General features: G+C 38.3%; 1 protein-coding gene across 1 annotated transcript in view; it reads right to left on the minus strand.

Moving 5' to 3' along the window:
- Nucleotides 1–351: 351 nt before the first annotated feature.
- nxph1 (neurexophilin 1) overlaps nt 352–18,723 on the minus strand; it is a 31,638-nt gene continuing 13,266 nt past the window's right edge. The window contains exon 2 of the mRNA XM_079878957.1: nt 352–2,396. Coding sequence (XP_079735083.1) covers nt 1,632–2,396 — 765 coding nt within the window. The 3' untranslated portion in view covers nt 352–1,631. The remainder of the gene's footprint in view (nt 2,397–18,723) is intronic.

The raw sequence follows: 18,723 nt of genomic DNA on the forward strand, positions 1-18,723 counted from the left end.
CCTGCCACTGAGATATATTGGATCTGCAAATGAAATATCTCCCTTCTCGGTAGACTATACCAAACCGTGTGGCAACAAGGGTATAAAGTTCTTCTTTTGAGCTTGACTATTTCACGGTCATAACTTAAATTTCATTAGCGTACTGTTTTCACAGAAAAAAAAAAAAAAAAATTCAAAAGATGAAGGAAAATGTTATATGTAATAAGACCCCTTAAACTGCATATTACTTCTGACCAAGTTTTAGGACTAGTTTTTCATGAAATTGTAATGGGGAACTTTTAAGGCAAGCATATAGAAAAAACACATGATTTTCATAGAACATTCGGAGTAACACACAATAACAAAGACTTCACCTGATAAAACTTTCAGTATTTTATTCATTTGTACATCTCCATCCCCTTGTTCCCCCCTGAAAGTAAACATGATCATACAGATGATAAGTACTTCTAATATATATTTTTGACAGTTTTACAGCCCCTGTACAAGAGCATGGATTTCATGGAGTTCACATCTACATCAGCAACATCAGTTTCTTTGTCCGAGGAACCGAGAACAAGCATATATGGAATGGGGTGCTGAGAGAGAGAGAGAGAGAGAGAGAGAGAGAGAGAGAGAGAGAGAGAGAGAGAGAGAGAGAGAGAGAGAGAGAGAGAGAGAGAGAGAGAGAGAGAGAGAGAGAGAGAGAGAGAGAGAGAGAGAGAGAGAGAGAGAGAGAGAGAAGGGCTTTGGGTTAACAGACAATGAATGAAGGCATATACAGAAGCAGCTCCATCAGGATCAACTATGTACAATACAAACCAATCATACAAATTAGGCTCTAGGATATAGAATTCATTACATTACAGTGTATTATAAGTGACAATGAGCAAGCCCTCCAACCATTCCTGGATCTTATTAAACTACAGGAGACAGCTTGGGCTGAACAATCCGCAATTTATACAGTACAGCTTCTTTGTAATAGGTAGAAAACATGCCTGTAGTTAAGGCCTGTTCATAACCAGCAGAACAAAGCCATTCTCCTCATCTTTGGGCCTTTGGGCTGGGAGGAATTACTCAAGAACGTATAGGGACTCCAGGGGTGTTCAAAAGTTTGCAGGTGGAGGGAACATTGAGATTCTGGTCACGAATAATTCTCCAGTGACATCGCTTCTGAGGCGAACTACCATCTAAAAATAAAAGTCCTACTGTATCTACACCCTCGTGGCCTCTTGGCAGTTCTAAGAAACATATATGTACTTGTACAAATTAACTAATTAAACAAATATTCGGAGAAACCAAACACTTACACATTTCTAAATTAAAACGGAACATTACAGGACAGAATCATGAGTTTACATGGTCATACAAGCAACACTCCAGTGGTCAAATAATATCCTAATAACATTAAAAGATATAAACAATAAATTAATAATAATAAGTGCAGTAACTTAAAGGATACCAATTGATCAAACAAATCACTCAAATGAAAGTGCAAACAGCCAAATTCTTCTCTTGTCAAGTTGTTTTAATAGATCCGGGCCATGAAAGCATGGTATGGACGGTACGGGGAACATGTATTTGTTGTGGATGGGGAGAGAGCTCCATCCTTTGCCTCTCGTTGTCCTTCATGTAGGTGATGTCAGCAGCTACCTTCAGCCAGAGGGGAAGTAAGGAGTATCACTATGGTAGTTATAATCTGGGCAGACTTTCTGCACTAGCTTGTAGTCGGTGCTGTAGAAGGAGATGTAAATGCAAATGACTTTGAAGGGCTTCGAGCAGAGCCAGGACACGTGGCTTTGCGTCTGCTCCTGGTAACATGTCTTGGACGGGTCGAAGTTGCAGAGCGTGTTTTTGGAGCCCCTCTCCACCTTCTCGTACTCGATGCGGCAGTTGAAGGACTTGGAATCCTTGGCGTCGATGACCGACTGCTGGGCCGTCAAGTCAAACTCGACGATTTTGGTGGGCGGGACCAGGCTGACGGACACATTGCCCTGGCCTGTGGAGTTATGGCGGAAGTAGACGCTGAAGGTGCCGTTGCCGTGATCGACGATCTTGCCTGTGATCAAGAGGTTGAGCTTGACCGTTTTGATGTTAGAGTGGAAATCTCCCCAGCCGAACATTTTCTTGAACTTGCCCGTCTTTACCATCGGCCGCCGTTTGGCTCGAGGCCTAGAGTCCTGCAGGTCCGTGGTATTCCTCAGCCAGTCCCACAGGTCCTGCTCTGAGTAAGGCTCTGGAGTGTCATAGTGCAGGTCCAGGGCTGTTGCGTTTTCCTTCCCATGGAGAGTCTGTGATAGAAGTCGACTGATGGACAAGTCCTTACTGCTTTCTGTCCATATATGCTTTAGTGTCGACTTGGGGCTCCCTGATTTGAGCAGCTCCGACTTCCCCGGGATAGAACCGTGGGCAGTTGAAACCTAAGAAAGCAAGATGGAGAGGACATTATTGAGCCGTCTTAACCTTAAAGAGCTACAGAAGACGTATAATGCAAAGCAAGTGAGCATTTCATCCCGTGCCGCTTGACAGGAAAAAGGAATTAAGTGGATATTACTCTTGATTTGGGAGATATTGACCCCCTCACCCCCCCACACAATCATGTAGTCTCCTACTCAACAGACAGATCAAATGGATTAGGATGAGGGGGGAAAAAAGATAATCGATCAAGCCCGCAAGCTTCAATTTGCAACGTTGTTAGCTGACAGGAGCCATCAGGGAATTAGAACGAAGCGAGGCGAATGAGAAAAAAAGAATACAGCGATCAAACTCGTCACGCTGTGCGGTTGGGGAGGGCATCTCCTCCAGCCCTCCCTGATAATACCGGTGACTATTCTTTGAGTAAAGAGCAGACTATTAACCAGCCAGTGCTCCTTGAATTGATGATTGATGAACCACTGGGTTCTCTCCATTTAGTGCAGATGAGTGGAATTAGGTCCATACAGGGCCTGGCGGAGCGCCGTGACATTGATTGCCTGATTTCTACTGTAAGACCTGACAGCAGATCCGTCTTGCGGTGGTTTTTGCATCTCGAGGGCTACCCCTGGGATCGATAGTTAGAAAATAAGGTCTCGCTACCAATCTGCCCGACCCTTCGGACAGAATTGCCTCACAGCACATGCAAAGCGTGAGGGCGATGCAGGTCCATTTTAAACACAGCGCTGGGTGGGAGTGAGGCCACGTGGCTCACTTAAAGATTTCACATTGCGAACCTGAAAGGTATTCAATATGTGTCTTGAAGGGTGGTTCAAAATGCAAATTAAGAGAAGTTTAACTTAAAAACTTGGGAAATTGCTTGATAGTGGTCTGCTCATGCTCAGTACTCACATAAAATGTTTTTTTTATTTTTTTATAAATGAATAAAAGCACACAACTCAACATTCACCTGACAAGCATCCACACAAGTGATGAAGAACCTTTGGAGGAGAGTTCAGATATGAAATTAAGGAACATTACTCTTCCTCATGTATGGAATAAAAGGCCTCACCCTGTGCTAAATGAGAGTAATATGTTTTACACTCTGGGTGCATGATTAAAGACAGAGTTATTATTTATTAATGGTTGATTGCTAAAGGGGCAATACAAACATTCCAAGGCTGAACAAGTTTCAAGGAGCTATTTGTGTGAAGTTCAGTGCAGCCTGACCGACTGGGAGGGCACTTGCATTAATAAATGGATCTTTATAGAGCTTGTTTTAACAAAATGTTGAGGGGAAAAACTTGTATCCATGTTTATGTATTCATCATCCAATGCATTATAAGCTATGTAACATACAGACAGGATACAGTCAGCTAGTTAAAAATAATAATAATAATAATAATAATATAATGGTTTTCAAATGTAATTCAGTTTTCTGTACTTTATTTTTATATTCATATTTTATATTTATTTCTCATTTTTATTCTTTATTTTTATAGTTAATACTATTCTGTGACACTCATTCAGTATGTTTTTTGCAAAGTTTTACATTCTGCGCCTTATCAGAGTGATCACAATGTCTTGTACCACCCTGAAGGGATTTATTTGTGATAGTGACTGATTAACCTACTTATTATAAAGCTCTTACATTAATTTTAAAACAAAAATACTTTTTTTTTTTTATGAACACTTTTTGTTATTCTGGTTGAAACTCAATGACAGAAGTGGTCTAAATATAAAAAAAATGACATACATTGTTTATGGAAGTCTCAGGACCAAAAAATTTTCATCCAATCATTACATTCGGTCCGAATGCAATGATTGGATGTCCAACCTGCCTGTCAGCGTATTTATTTTCATACCACCGCACACCCTGCTCACGCAGACATCATATGTCATCAGCGCATTCAATAAGGCCATGGAGAGTTGTAGACAGTCACTGAGCACCGCAAACAAACAGCAGACGGTTTTTACAGTTCCTCCTGAACCAAAACACAAGCTTATACTGCATCCATGCCAGGTCGCGAACGTAATTTAGAGACGGCAACCTGTGACGTTCTACTCGGGGCTGTTCACGTCCTCAGACTCGGATTTATGCGATTCTATTTTAACACTATCAAAGTCGAAATGAATCTGCAGCAGTCAGGTGGTACAAGTAAGAGCTCTGTAAGTTGTTTACATTCATTATTATCTCAATGCTTTGAGACATGAGGTAATTTAACGCGTCTCTCGAGACGCTTTGCTGAATCTGCTCTGGCTGTGCACGTTCATGTGTTTTGGAGGAGGCGTGGGTTTGGAGATGGTCTGAATGGAGGGTGCAAGGGATCTCATTCTTTCAAAGCTGGCTTGTTATTGCTAGCCTCCCCGAAATTGCCTAACCTACCTTTAAAAAGTAAATCTAAATACAGTACTTGCATTCAACAACTGTAAAACAGGCCTGGCTTAAGTGGCCAACTCTTTGCCTATGGCTAGTCTGTGTCTGTCCACCTTTGGCGACCTTAAAAAGCTCACACGTGGACAGCACAAACACCAAAACACTGGCCAGGAGTCAGTTCTCCAGGGCACAACGCCTGCACACATAGCGGATGTCTGAATGCAAGCCTCGGTCTGTCCAGTCTGTCTTGCCATGATGGGCTTGGATCCAGCCCGACTGCTGGAGCTTTACAGAGCCAGCTGCAGCGCTCACCTGAGGCAACAGTGCATCTGGTAAACACATTCGAGGGGGAGTCACGGCCAAGGCCTTCCCACCTCACCCACTGACAGCCAGCCAGCCAGGCACAAACAGCTGGACTCCCCCAGGCACTGCACAGCATCAGGTCAGCAAGAGCAGCGTGTGTACATGAATCTGTGTGCCTGGTGTGAGTCTTAATGAGTCTGCCTGCTTTAAAAACTTCCAAGTTAGACAGAATGGATCAAATTGGCTACTTTATCCCAACAGCAAGCCAAACTACATCAAACATTATAAAAATGAAAAGGCTTTTACAAATGCAAAAACTTTTATTCAAACCATACAGTAGTCAGGACATATGTGACCCTGGACCACAAAACCAGTCTTATGGGTAATTTTTTTTTAAATTGAGATTTATACATCATCTGAAAGCAGAATGCAAAATCTTTCCATCGATGTATGGTTTGTTAGGATAGGACAATATTTGGCCGAGATACAACTATTTGAAGATCGGGTACAGAAAAATCTAAATATTGAGAAAATCGCCTTTAAAGTTGTACATTTCTATTGGCGACAGTGCTGCATCCATTCACAAAAATAAATGTTTTATATATCTAAGGTGGGAAATTTACAAAATATCTTCATGGAACATGATCTTTACTTAATATCCTAATGATTTTTGGCCTAAAAGAAAAATCTATAATTTTGACCCATACAATGTTTTGTTGGCTATTGCCACAAATATACCCGTGTAACATGAGACCGGTTTTGTGATCCAGGGTCACATATTGTGCATTACAACTGGGGATGTGTAAAATGACATTTTAAAATCAACCACTTAGTGGGTTGAGTGAATGGCTATTTTGGACACAACATCTAAAAAACACAAAAGCTATGATGGGACACTCAGAAAAAAAACAATGCAATATATGATACAATAGCCAAATATGTTCATCTGAATTGTAGTGCTGTTTTAAAGGGGATGAATTTATGATGTAATTTATGATTTAAAATGTAACATTTCCAAGAGGGTTTTATTGTGCAAATATTCAGCAATACTCAGTGCAAATAACAGTTAAAGCACAGCATGTTGTCAGCACGCTCATTAAAGCACCAATACTAAAATCTATAATAAATAGAATATAATATTAGATTATTATTTCATATATAATTATAAAAAATGTAAAAGAAAAAATGCATAATGTTTACACCGAAAAGTCACATGTGAGTAACTTACCAAATATATATATATATATTTTTTAAATTATAAACAGTCATGTACAGAATGGTGTGGCAAATTATAAAAGAAAAAGTCTGAAGACTGAAAAATTCTAAATTTAGTGAGCAGTTTAATGCCACTGACCGTATTTAACCTTGAAATTCATGCTCTGTGACTGCACTGCAGTCCTAACAAACGCAGAGAATCAGACCCTGCTTGCCTAACATAAGCCAGAGCTTTACATTTGGTTGTAATTAATGATAGCAGATTAAATGGAATAATTATACAGGCTAATTCTGAAAATGCAATTATGTTATTGCCGCACATTTGTGTTTCATATGAACGTTAATTTGCACTAATTAAGGTATTAATATGCATCAATAAGTCAACTGCAGTGTTAGCTAGCATATTATAGACACATTGATTACATAGCCAGGGCTGTTTTAGTAAGTGAAACATTACAATGTGGTTGTTCCCAGCGTTTTTGCAGGTGTCCACATTTTTAAAATTGCTGCATTAAAGGAGAACATTTAAATTAACCTTTTAAAATCATAATCAGCCTCAGCTTCAGGGGGTGTCCTTTAATTTGAGGAAGAAAAAAAAAACCGGAAGAATGTTTTCAGTGAGTGTTATGATGAAGAATGAAAAATATTACTTATAATATATTTTTAAAAAGTTTTTCATATATAAATAATTTAAAATAAGTATTATTATTATAGCTATATAATTCTAATAAGTACATAAGTATATATTTACTTATATTTCAATTAGTGTATATATTTGATATCAATCATTTATACCTATAAACATATCAATATTATAAATTTAAATTAAACATACTTTTCTAATAAAATTTTATTTTAGTTATATATAACCCAAAATAAATTTCCACACTTCCACAGTAAGTGCACTTGCTGTGTGGAGTAACTTCCTTTCAGAGTCATACTATCTCTTTGATAGAGTTGACGTACAAAATATTGGGTGGACTAAAGGCCTGCCAATAATGGCCACTGTTATAACAGCTTTTGTAAAGTGTCAGTAGTAAGAGAATGAGCAGAGGAAGCAGATATAACCCTGAGTAGAGAAAGAACGTCCTCAGCTGTGACCCTGACTGCACATTCCACCACTTACCTTTATGCTACAGAAATACAATAAACGTAGAGTGAAAGGAGAATTACAAAAAAATGAATAAAGGATCATAACATTCACCTGAGATAAATGTTCCAGAGAAAACACGGTCCTTATCAATAGAACCGCTATGTCGAGGCCAAAACCTCCACTGTGCAAAACAATAGGCCATAAAACTGTTCAGCGGATCATTCCGGTACCTCACTTTAACAATCTCCCAAACAACATTTACAGCCTAGCTGATGAGATAAAACAGTGCATATCTTCTTCCTCCTCAGCAATTCGCTGCCATCCACAACCTAGACACTTAAACAAGGCGCTTCACGCTGCGGCCGTCCTGAGAGAAATGAAAAGGAAAGGCAAAAATGAAGATGGATTTCAACCAAATCCACTTCTGCTAACAAAGCACTCGCAGGCTCTTCTAACACCCCCCTTCCTTGCTGCCTGCTGCGTGCGTTTGGTTTGTAGGAGTACGAGGCATCGCACGGGCCCATTAGCGACATAACTAAGCACTGTGCTTTAGGATGGGCCGCTGGGGCAGAGACACGCTTGCTGCAAGAGTTGGACAGCTGCTAAGCAGCCATGGAATATCAGACTGTGACCATGCACTAGAACTGCCTAATGGTGTCATAAGAAGGCCGTTAGACGCACCATTAAAGCAGGCTGTCACGCTCGTTGTGTATAGCAGCCAGTGTGTGTTTGTAACAATGACCGTGGACTCCCCTGATACACAGTCAAGTAGGTATTGCAACAGAAGTGTAACACAAAGACCGTACAGAAACCGTTAGTATGCATTTTCTGCATTTATGAACGCAATTACAAAACAACCAAATGAGAGTATTAAAATGCATGACAGAATCTCGTATCTGACACACATTCACGAAGCAGCAGAGTATGATCAGCAGTTCTAGTTCTTAGGGGCCATTTACACAAAATGTGTTCTTGCATTTAAAAACGTGAGACGCTGCGCAGAGGAATGGAAAATGACACATTTTTAAAAGTTAAACTTCATTTAAATTTACATGGCGCTACAAAAATGCAACTCTCATGCTCGAGACGCTGAAAGAGCAGAGACACATTGCACAATGTTAAACAATGCTCATCTAGTGTAGATTTACATTAGTAATCTATTAAAAGCGCCATAAAGTGGAATGTGAACCAGCCCCATGGTTTTCATTCACACAGAACTTTTTTTTTTTTTGCATTTAAAAGGCGAGACGTGTTGAAGAATGGAAAACGACATGTTTTTATCTTGACATGGTACTATAAAAACGCAACTCACACGCTCTAGATGCCGAATGTAACGGAGGCCAGCTAGTAGTTGCTGTGCGAGTAAACCTCACTCCTCTGATCTCAGGCTGCAGTCTTTAGCCTCCTTGTTAGAGCGCCTGACTCTCATGCCGGAGACCCGGGTTCGAGACCCGCACGGAGCGGGGTGTGAAGGACTCGGGTGAGAGGGGTTACATTGGTGCCGTGACCCGGATGGGAGTGAGGTTTAGGGGGGTGAGTGTAACGGAGGCCAGCTAGTAATTGCTGTGCGAGTAAACCTCACTCCTCTGATCTCAATAGGCGCTCTAGCGACAGACGCTAGAGGCTGCAGTCTTTAGCCTCCTTGTTAGAGCGCCTGACTCTCATGCCGGAGACCCGGGTTCGAGACCCGCACGGAGCGGGGTGTGAAGGACTCAGGTGAGAGGGGTTACACGAAGGAGCAGTGAGACACTGCAACAGTCAACAAAGTTTGTCTAGAATAGATTTACATTGGTAAACTATTAAAAAGCACTATAAAGTGGAATGTAAAATGTGTTTATTCACATAGAAGGTATTTTTTTGCATTTAAAAGGCGAGACATTGCGCTGAGGAATGGAAAACGACAAGCTGCGACAGCTCGATATGGAGCTATAAAAACACGACGCTTGCGCTCGAGATGCCCGAAAGAGAAGCGAGACACTGCGTAATGCTCAATAACGTTCGTCTAGTGTGGATTTGCATTGGTAAACTTAAAAGGTTTAAGTTTAATAGCGCAGAGCAGCTGTTAAACACGCCCATCTAGTCCATGTTTACATAGAAAAACAATGGAAAAATAGCACAGTGGAATGCAAAAACGCATTCTGTGTGAACGGTGTCAATTTTCAGGATTCAGGAACTGTGTGAGCAGAACAGGTTTTAGATCCAGATGCTGTTGCATGAGTCATAAACCCAATACACCATTGATTAACATTTGACAGATGAATACGACACTGGAGACTTTGTGAGTCACACCTGTTTTTATAATAAATACAGCTGTCAATCCCAGACACTGATTGGGTGAACATAATAATTTAACAGCACAATAGATACACTGCTGCACATAACATACAAGTTCTAACAAACCGAAAGAGCACATAGTATGGTAAAATTACAGATTATATTAAATATTACAGTCTATGAACTAGAGCTGCACGATTCTGGATAATACAAATCCAGATTCTCCCATGATTCTGAATAAACAAATTAACGTAATTTAGGCTAAGAGGTTCTGACAAAATGATAATTGCTGCAGTCTATTTAATTATTTTAGAAATCGGTTTGAATGAATGATTCAGTGAATCAGTGTTTTTTTTGAATGAGTCTCTTAAATGAATGATTCAATAACAAATACATTTTTTAACAGTCACGTGTCTCCACCTACTGGTGTAACGATGGAATTGCTACAATCTTTATTTGAAGCATCAAATTACTTTCAAAAGGTGTTTTACTCTTATTTAGATTGCTATCGTAGACCAGTGTTCATGTATCTGAACTATAAACCTGTATCTCAGTACTTTTGTTGTAACTCAGAAATAATAATACTGTGTGGTTGAAAAGCTGTTTCATACCTATACATGACAACCGCTCTCTCTGGCTCAGCGGCAGCACCAGCGCAGATCTGAATGTTTACTGTGATCGTGCTTGTCAAATGTGTAGACAGCTGAATCATTGTCATTTAGGAATAGGATCGTGTGGATGTTTGAATCAAAATCGCAATCTTTCATGCAGCTCTACTATAAACCAACATTTTCTAACTTTATACACAATATGCAAAATGCTACAAAAGTATAGCACATTGTACTTTTAAAATGGCACCCCGAAATGTAACAGTGAAAGTCTAACATCATCTCAATACTATTCCCACAGTTCTCTTCCTGAGCAATGCAGATTTTATTGAGCCAACTGCGCTGCTGAGCGCTGATATTTACTGTGGAAATCTTGAGACTAATGTGGCCTGAGGCTCCATAAATCAAAGCAGGCTTCCCTTTGTCAGCATCGCAGATGGCCCCGCCGCCCAATCACCCCAATTAAGAGCCGAGAAGGCGAGAGAGAAGAACACAGACGCAGCAAGACGGAAAAGTGAGCGTGTGAGAAGAGAGCGAGAGGAAGAGAGGGCACCTGTCCCGCTGTCATATTCGGGGGGCCTCCTCTGATCAGTGATTCGGGGCCTTCCTCTTAGCCACTTCAGCGCAGAATTAATGATGGCAAACAAAAGCCAGCGCGTCGCTCCTCACAGCTATTTGTGGGAGACTTCTCTCTCTACTCTTTTTCCCTCTGAACTAATCCTCAATGTCACACTTAATGAGATTTTAGGCTGGAATAATAAACTGAAACTGTGCTGCTCTTCTCCAAATGATTTCTTCTACTCCTGTTCTTTATTTATTTATTTTCCTTTTTGGCAGACCTGGATCTATACCATGCCATTAGACACCTGCGCTAGCTACATCTGCAGCAGAAAGACGGATTGTACAGTGCATGATGGGAAGGGGCCACTTACAAAGCTTTTTTTTTTTTTTTTTAGTACGTTATAGTTTGTAACATCATGAATCTGTTCAAAAAAGCGTATATAGTGATCAAAGCTATTGAATTTCAATTTAGTTTCAATCATTTGGGGTTAGGTTTCCTAGACCAATTTGAATTAATTTAATACTAATATTAATTTAAATTAATACCGGATCTAATCCAAAAAGAGAAAAAAGGATGGCTTAGATTGAAATATGAAAGCTATTGGCAGTATGTTTATTAAAAGTTTTAGTCCATCCATTTTTTGTTAAATCTAGAACACACATTCCAGATTTTAGGGTTTCTTTACCTTAAAAAAAAAAAAAATGCATTGGACACTCATAATACATTGGTTAGTTAAAAACATCTAAAAATCTGTACATTGATTGCAGTTCTGAGTTTTCTTCTGGGAACGAACACGTCACACACACACAAAAAGGGGCAAGGCCTGATTGAGTTGCGCTAATAGTTTGTTGAAATTTGCTTCATGGTAAAGGGGCGTGACATTTCCGAAATGCACTTGCGGTTGACCAATCACAACACACTTGTCCAGCCAACCAATCAGAGCACATTGTGCTTTTTGGGAGGAGGGGCTTCATAGAGACAGGAACTAAACAGAGCGTTACTGGAAGAGAGGTGCTGCAACAATGTAAAATATGTGAAAAATAAGGTGTTATTTTGAACATTCAATCAATAAAATCTGTTCTAGTAGACCCCCCCCCCCAAAAAATCAAGACTTTGTAAAATGGCATAATATGGCCTCTTTAAAGGGGTGGTATAATGCCCTTTTCACAAGATGTAAAATAAGTCATTGATGTAAAATAAGTCATTGATTAAGTGAATGAGTGTTTATGTGAAGTTTTAGCTCAAAATACCTCACAGATATTTTTATATAGCATGTTAAAGTTGTCACTGTTTGAGAGTGAGCAAAAACGCGCCATTTTTTGTGTCTGTTCCTTTAAATGCAAATGAGCTGCTGCTCCCGGCACAGGGGGCGGAGCTAAAAGAGCTTGTGTCATTTTACCTCACACAGACATGCACTAAAAATTTCAAAAACTTTTTGCCTTTTATGTTCAAACCGAAGTCAGAAAGATGGAGAGACTCAAGAAGAAGTGACAACATGTATACAACATTTCTGAATGGTTAGTGGGGGAATTTATGTAGCTTATGTGTAGTTATCTTCTAGTCATTGATAAGCATATTCTGTCTTGATAATCTATAAATCGCGTTCATGGGGGCGGGGTTTATGTAAATTTTAGGGTTGGTGATGTCACTAACCCAGGAGGAATGAAAAGCAATTTCAAATGAAAAATGAAATGAACCACCCCTTTAAAAAGACAACACAAATGCATTAATAGTGTAGATGCAAACACACACAGAAAAAAAAAAAAGCCCTACGTCTAAGCGGAACAAGAGGCTTCACATTTCAGGAAATGTATTTTTTTGTAGTGCCAAGAGTATTTATACGTGTGTGTTTTGTCCTTTTGGTTGAAGTGGTAGGAGAGTTCAAGAGTCAGGTAAAGAGGAATGCTCTCCAGGGAGGATGCCATCATAATGCACGCTCGTCGCTCAAAATCAAATTAAGCCTGTAATCCAATAAACTGCCATTTCTGCTGCAAGTGACCCCACAGGACCTCATTTCAAATCCGTGACAAGCTTTAATCAATATGATTTAGTGGTTGAGGACACAAATAATTCAGCCGAGGAGAAACGAAGCGCTGTTCTGCCACTGTCTCTACACTGGAAATCTGCAGCTGAGTTTTATAGACGGCCTGTGGTGTGTTACAGTGCCGCATTGATTTGTGGATGCAATGTGAAATGGAGAGAGATGCAAGGGAAAAGACAGGAGCTTCTATCATGAGAACCCCTCAAGGAGCATTTAACTGAAAGTCAGAGATCAATATGCACATGTCCATCGTAGCGGGCCACTGACAGGGCTACTTACGGGTTACAGTATCTGCCATTGCCACTTTAACCTGCCCGACGGGCTCTTTGCTTCCTGATAAAAACAGCCCGGTTTCATCTCACGCTCATCTGTTTGGTGACAGGTAAACCAGAAGCAATCATATCTAGATAATGCTATACTGGCTTCGCTGATAGAAGGCAGATGCTTTATTTGCCCATGTAAACATTATGAATACACAATGCAATCATTGATGTTTGGGCTGGATTTGTATGATTTTCATTTTTTTATTTATTTATTTTTTCCACTGTGCTCTGAACAAAATGATTAAAATTGAAATGAAGAGCAAACAACGGGATGCGCATTTGAGCCTGGATTCCCCTGTCACTTTGATTTGTGTTGTTTTGTGCACTGGATGTATACAATGAATGCAAAAAAAGGTTTTATTTTTTAAGCTGGAGTTTAAATATATGCTTAATCATAGAAATGTGGCTGCAAAGGTCAGACAATTAACAGTATTTGACAATTGAATGTAAAATAAACACTGATCAGGACCACGGCACTAGGCGGAGGGATCTTGTATCATCTTAATGGAGTTTTGTTTGCAATAATGACCCTCTGACTGTGGATTATTACATGATTGCTTACTGAGACACAGTGATGAAATAAAATAAATTTAGACGGGAATAAAATTTGTATTTCAATGCACATGGATGAAAGTTCTGACGCAAATGTGTTCGAATCCGCCTTTTGCAGAGAAACTCGCTCTACTCCCTTTTCCCATCACATATCAGATAAGGAAAGACATTTATCTTCAATAAAAATCAAGAAAATATTCGAAAAGTGGAAATAATGCTTCTCACGTGTGTTTAATATTAAAGTGTTTAGGGTTAGGGGTACTGTAGGGAGGGCTTTATTATCTCAATAAGGTGACATCCATTTAATAATTTTAATAAATATAATTATTTACACTGTATGTTATTATTGCATACTGTGTAATGTGCAACAACACTGAGGTGTAATTAGTATCTGCCACTGTTTATAAGTATAAATAGCAACTACTAGTACTACTAGTAGAATATACCCATATATTCTCAATGATTTCACTTAGTGTAAATAGAATATATTGCTATTTAAACAGTGTAAAAAGCAGTTATTGCTATTTGTACTAAGTGTAAATAGCATCTATCGCTAAGAAAATATGTTTTTTTCACTCAGTGTATAGAATCTATTGCTATTTACACAGTGTAAATAGCATGTATCGGTGTAGGAAATTGGTTTCCAGGGATAACGGTCAAATACACTGTTTAATGTTTATGAATTAAGGCCTGGTCGCAAGAACAATAACTATAAAGATAACTATTTTATTCCACATCAGCGCACACAATAACGATAAGTTTATTATTGCATGCACATCGCAGTTATGTCATCTGCCATTCATCAAGCTTTTTAAAGTTCAGGTGGATTCTGATTGGCTGTAGATGTTTAAATAATGTTTAATCAAATAAAAAAAATAAATAAAAAAATTCCAACTACATTTTGTTTTTGACTTTTCAAAGCAATATTAGGACCTTATCAGGGCTTCTAAAAGGCCATATAGAAAATAATAATAATAATAAGAAGAATTCATTATGCCAAAGCAGTCTCAGAAATTACATCAGCAAATGACCAACATCTGCAAAGAGGAACACCAACCAATAATAGAGTTGCTGCCTTAAATTTTTAAGTACAATCAACTCATTTGTATGACATTTAAGTCATTTAAACTTAAATTACATTAAACTGACTTAAAAATAGTTGAATCTTGTATAACTTATATTAAAAAAGTTGAAAATAGCTTAACTTATTTTGATGAGTTAAAGCAATGTAAAACATATGTTGTGATAACTTATTTATCATATTCTTTTTTACATGTAGCACAAATGTATTGCATTAGAAATGATTTCAGTATCACTGTAGCCCTGTCTGAAGTCTGGAAATGTCTTGGGTCTAAGATCAGAACAAGAAAAGTTAAATGGCATTAGGAATCATCTTCCACGCTATTTTCGACATGCTTTCCTGCAGAGTTTACATCTGGAGAAATTCTACGGTTGCTTCAACCCACAACGTCCTGCTGTCAGCTTGTAAAACATGGTGGGGGATCTGTAATGATACGAGCAACCATCTCACGACAGTGATTAGATCCAAAGATTGCTGTGCATGCTCTTAAAAGGCCTAAGGAATATAGGCAGTTTTATAGGACCAGGTGCACCCTGTTGTGCAAACACCGTTTTCACATAAAAATCCCATATTCTAAGATGATAATACCCTTATATTCTCAAGAGCAGTCTTGTGAACACCGAGATTGAGTCAAATGCCTCGCCTTCCCAATCACCAGATCTAAATATCAGTGAGCTTTTAAAGGAAGTTCAAGAGCGTAAAAGTGCAAGATTCACTCCGTCCCTCAAAGAACTAACTTTTCTCATTGATTAATGACTCAATATCTCACCGCATACTTCAGTACTTATATGATACCTCTACAAAGAAGACCGAAGCTGTCCTTGAGGCGAAAGCTGGACTTACTCCTTATTAGGTCCTTGATATTGATCGATTGCTCAGTGTCTCGGTTATTTTGTCTGTGGCCTGTGGTTACAACATGGAAATGAGGGCCGAGACACAGGACAACTTTCCTTTCCCTTCAGATCAATTGTAAACGCGCCAGTCACTGCGATTGTATAGAAGTTTTATACTGACTACATCTTATGATGTAATCAAAACTAGGTCCTTCAGAAATAATGCAGCTTTATTTAATTGCTCGCACTTGTAATTACCATCTATTTTAATTCATTTGAACATAAAATATTATTTGAGTCTCTGGCACTTAATTTGTTTTTGAAAAGAGATGAGAGCGAATGTTCTCCAGAAAGATGAATATTTAATTCATCATATAAAAGAAGGACTGGGGGTAAAAGCAAATATACAAGGTGCTTGGTTAAAGAGAAACAAATAATCTATAAACGCATTAGTGATAAATATTTAGCAATGTCTGATAGACCCCCCCCCTCCCCCCAACCAAAAAAAGTGCTAATGAAATTTAAGCAATGAATCCTGAGACGCTGAGCTTATCACTTCCCTTCAATTACCCTTCACTAAATTGCTTTCCATTCAAGGCATGTTGCCCGATTGCACTTCTTTAAAAAGAGCACAGCCTAAAGTTCATTTTCAACAGCGTGAAGACAGACTCTAGAGTACCTGACTGCATATGAGCTCGGGTTCATTGACATAGAGAGCATGAAATACTTCATCTTGAAGCGTCCTGAAATGCAAGACACATGAGAGGCTGCGGGCTAAACTAACTACACAAACATCACAAACATCTACGCATACACAAACTCCTGAATATCGTATTTCATGCACAGCTGCATCACGCACTTTTCTGAAAGGAAACTGGAAAGGAATTAACAGCTTATTGATGCGTTACCTTTTGCCTTTTGTGTAAGTTTTGAGATTGGCAACCAGGGTTGAACACCATTCAGAAATTTTCAGAAATTCCCATTCAAATTTGAGTGTAAGTAAGAACAATTTAAATGAAACTGAAATGCAAAGGTTCAAATGCAAAGGAACTAGTCTCTCCATGACAGACAAAGTGGTCAGTGGTTTGTTTCTTTGACCAATCTCTGATGATGCGATAAGTGATAAGAATAACTTTAGGTGTCCACCAGTAGGAATTCAGTCCAACCATAGCCTGAAAACCAACTCTCCATAATGCCACAGAGATGTTATGCTGAACCTGGTAACTGATCTACATTTACAGTAATTCCACTGATTGATTTTATACTTGTTTATTAAATTAATAATCTAATGCATAAATAATATAATATAATATAATTTAATATAATATAAGGGTCCAATTCTCACTATTAACTAGTTTCTTATTAGCATGCCTATAGGATATTGGCTGTTTATTAGTGCTTATAAAGCACATATTCATATGCCTTATTCTGCATGTCTCTATTCTACATTCTTAATCCTAAACGTAAAAACTACATTACTAACTATTAATAAGCAGTAATTAGGAGTTTCTTGAGGAAAAAGTCGTAGTTAATAGTTAGTTAATGGTAAGAATTGGACCCTAAACTAAAGTGTGACCTAATATAATATAATATAATATAATATAATATAATATAATATAATATAATATAATATAATATAATAATATAATATAATATAATATAATATAATATAATATAATTAAAGTAATTCCATAATTACTATATGTAAAATAATTAATAATATTTATATTTCTATATATTTCATTTGAGAGAGTTCACACTTTTGTCCAAGAAAAAAAAGGAATTTTTACAATCACACTTAACAAGAGTGATTAACGGTAACCCTTCATTTTAAGGTTACATAGTTACACATTATTACTTACTATAGTAATAACAGTAAATTATGCATAATTACATGTAACTAACCCTAACTCTAACCGTAACTCTAAAATAAGTCCATCATATAATGATGTGACTGCACTTGATGGGATGTGCTGGAAACAGATCATTCCCATGATGCACCACAGGGTGAGGAATCCATAAATAGCCAGATGACTTTCTGGGGTATTTAGAGTTGTGTTTCTGGGATTCATGTTCTCTCTCTCTCACACACACACACACACACACACACACAAACAGATAGATGAGGAGAAAGTGAGAGAGTGTGTGCATGCATGTGTGTGTGTGATTGGGAATGCAGGAGAGAGAGGAAGCAGAAAAGATTAATTCAAAATGACTTGCTTTCGCGCTGGTGCAGGAAAGCAGCAGCATTACAAATGAAAGTGGATTTTGTATGCTAGATTTAACCTTAAATGGTTTCGCCACGCGCCGCTATCATTTCTGACAATTTCACAGGGAGGGTCAACGCCTAGTCTTCTTTTCTACCAACAGGAAATGTTATTCTCCATAGACAAATTTTGTACATGTCCTTAATAGCACTTAGCAGGTGACCCCCAATCCTCACATACTATTCTACAGTAACAGAGGGAAAATACATCTTCAACCAGAGTCGATTGTGCATTTCAAGGGACAGTTGACCCAATAAATAAAAATCCTTTCAATATTTATTTTCACCCTCATCATTCATCATTTATTTAATTGACCGGAAAATTTGTGCTACATGTAAACAGACATTAAAATAATAATAGTAATAATAATAATAATAATATACATGTCTGCCAAGTCAATAGGGTCTAATGTTGTTTTGGAACCTGTTGACTTTGAATGCATGGACAAAAGTTGAAACTTGTAATATTATTTTGTGTTCTACAGTTGAAAGGAGGTCATACAGGTTTGGAACGACATGACAGTTGAATTATATAAAGAAATTCGATTTTTTGTTTTTTGTTTTAAGCGTACCAGATAAGAACATAACGTTTCTTTCTCCTATCTTAACATAAGGTAAAGCCTAAAAACTTTTTTTCTGTAGTTCGAGTTGCTCCCTGTGGTGATTGCTACATTTTTACAAGCTCTTGGGATATTTTTTGAAGGAAGTGTGTATGTGTGTGTTTGTGTGTGTGTGTTTGTGTGTCTCAAGTGGAGATTATGAGACTAATTTCAGAAACCTCCTTCTGGGTTATCCACTGCTCTGATT

This window comes from Squalius cephalus, assembly GCF_949319135.1.
Source record: "Squalius cephalus genome assembly, chromosome: 8".
Taxonomy (NCBI): Eukaryota; Metazoa; Chordata; class Actinopteri; order Cypriniformes; family Leuciscidae; genus Squalius; species Squalius cephalus.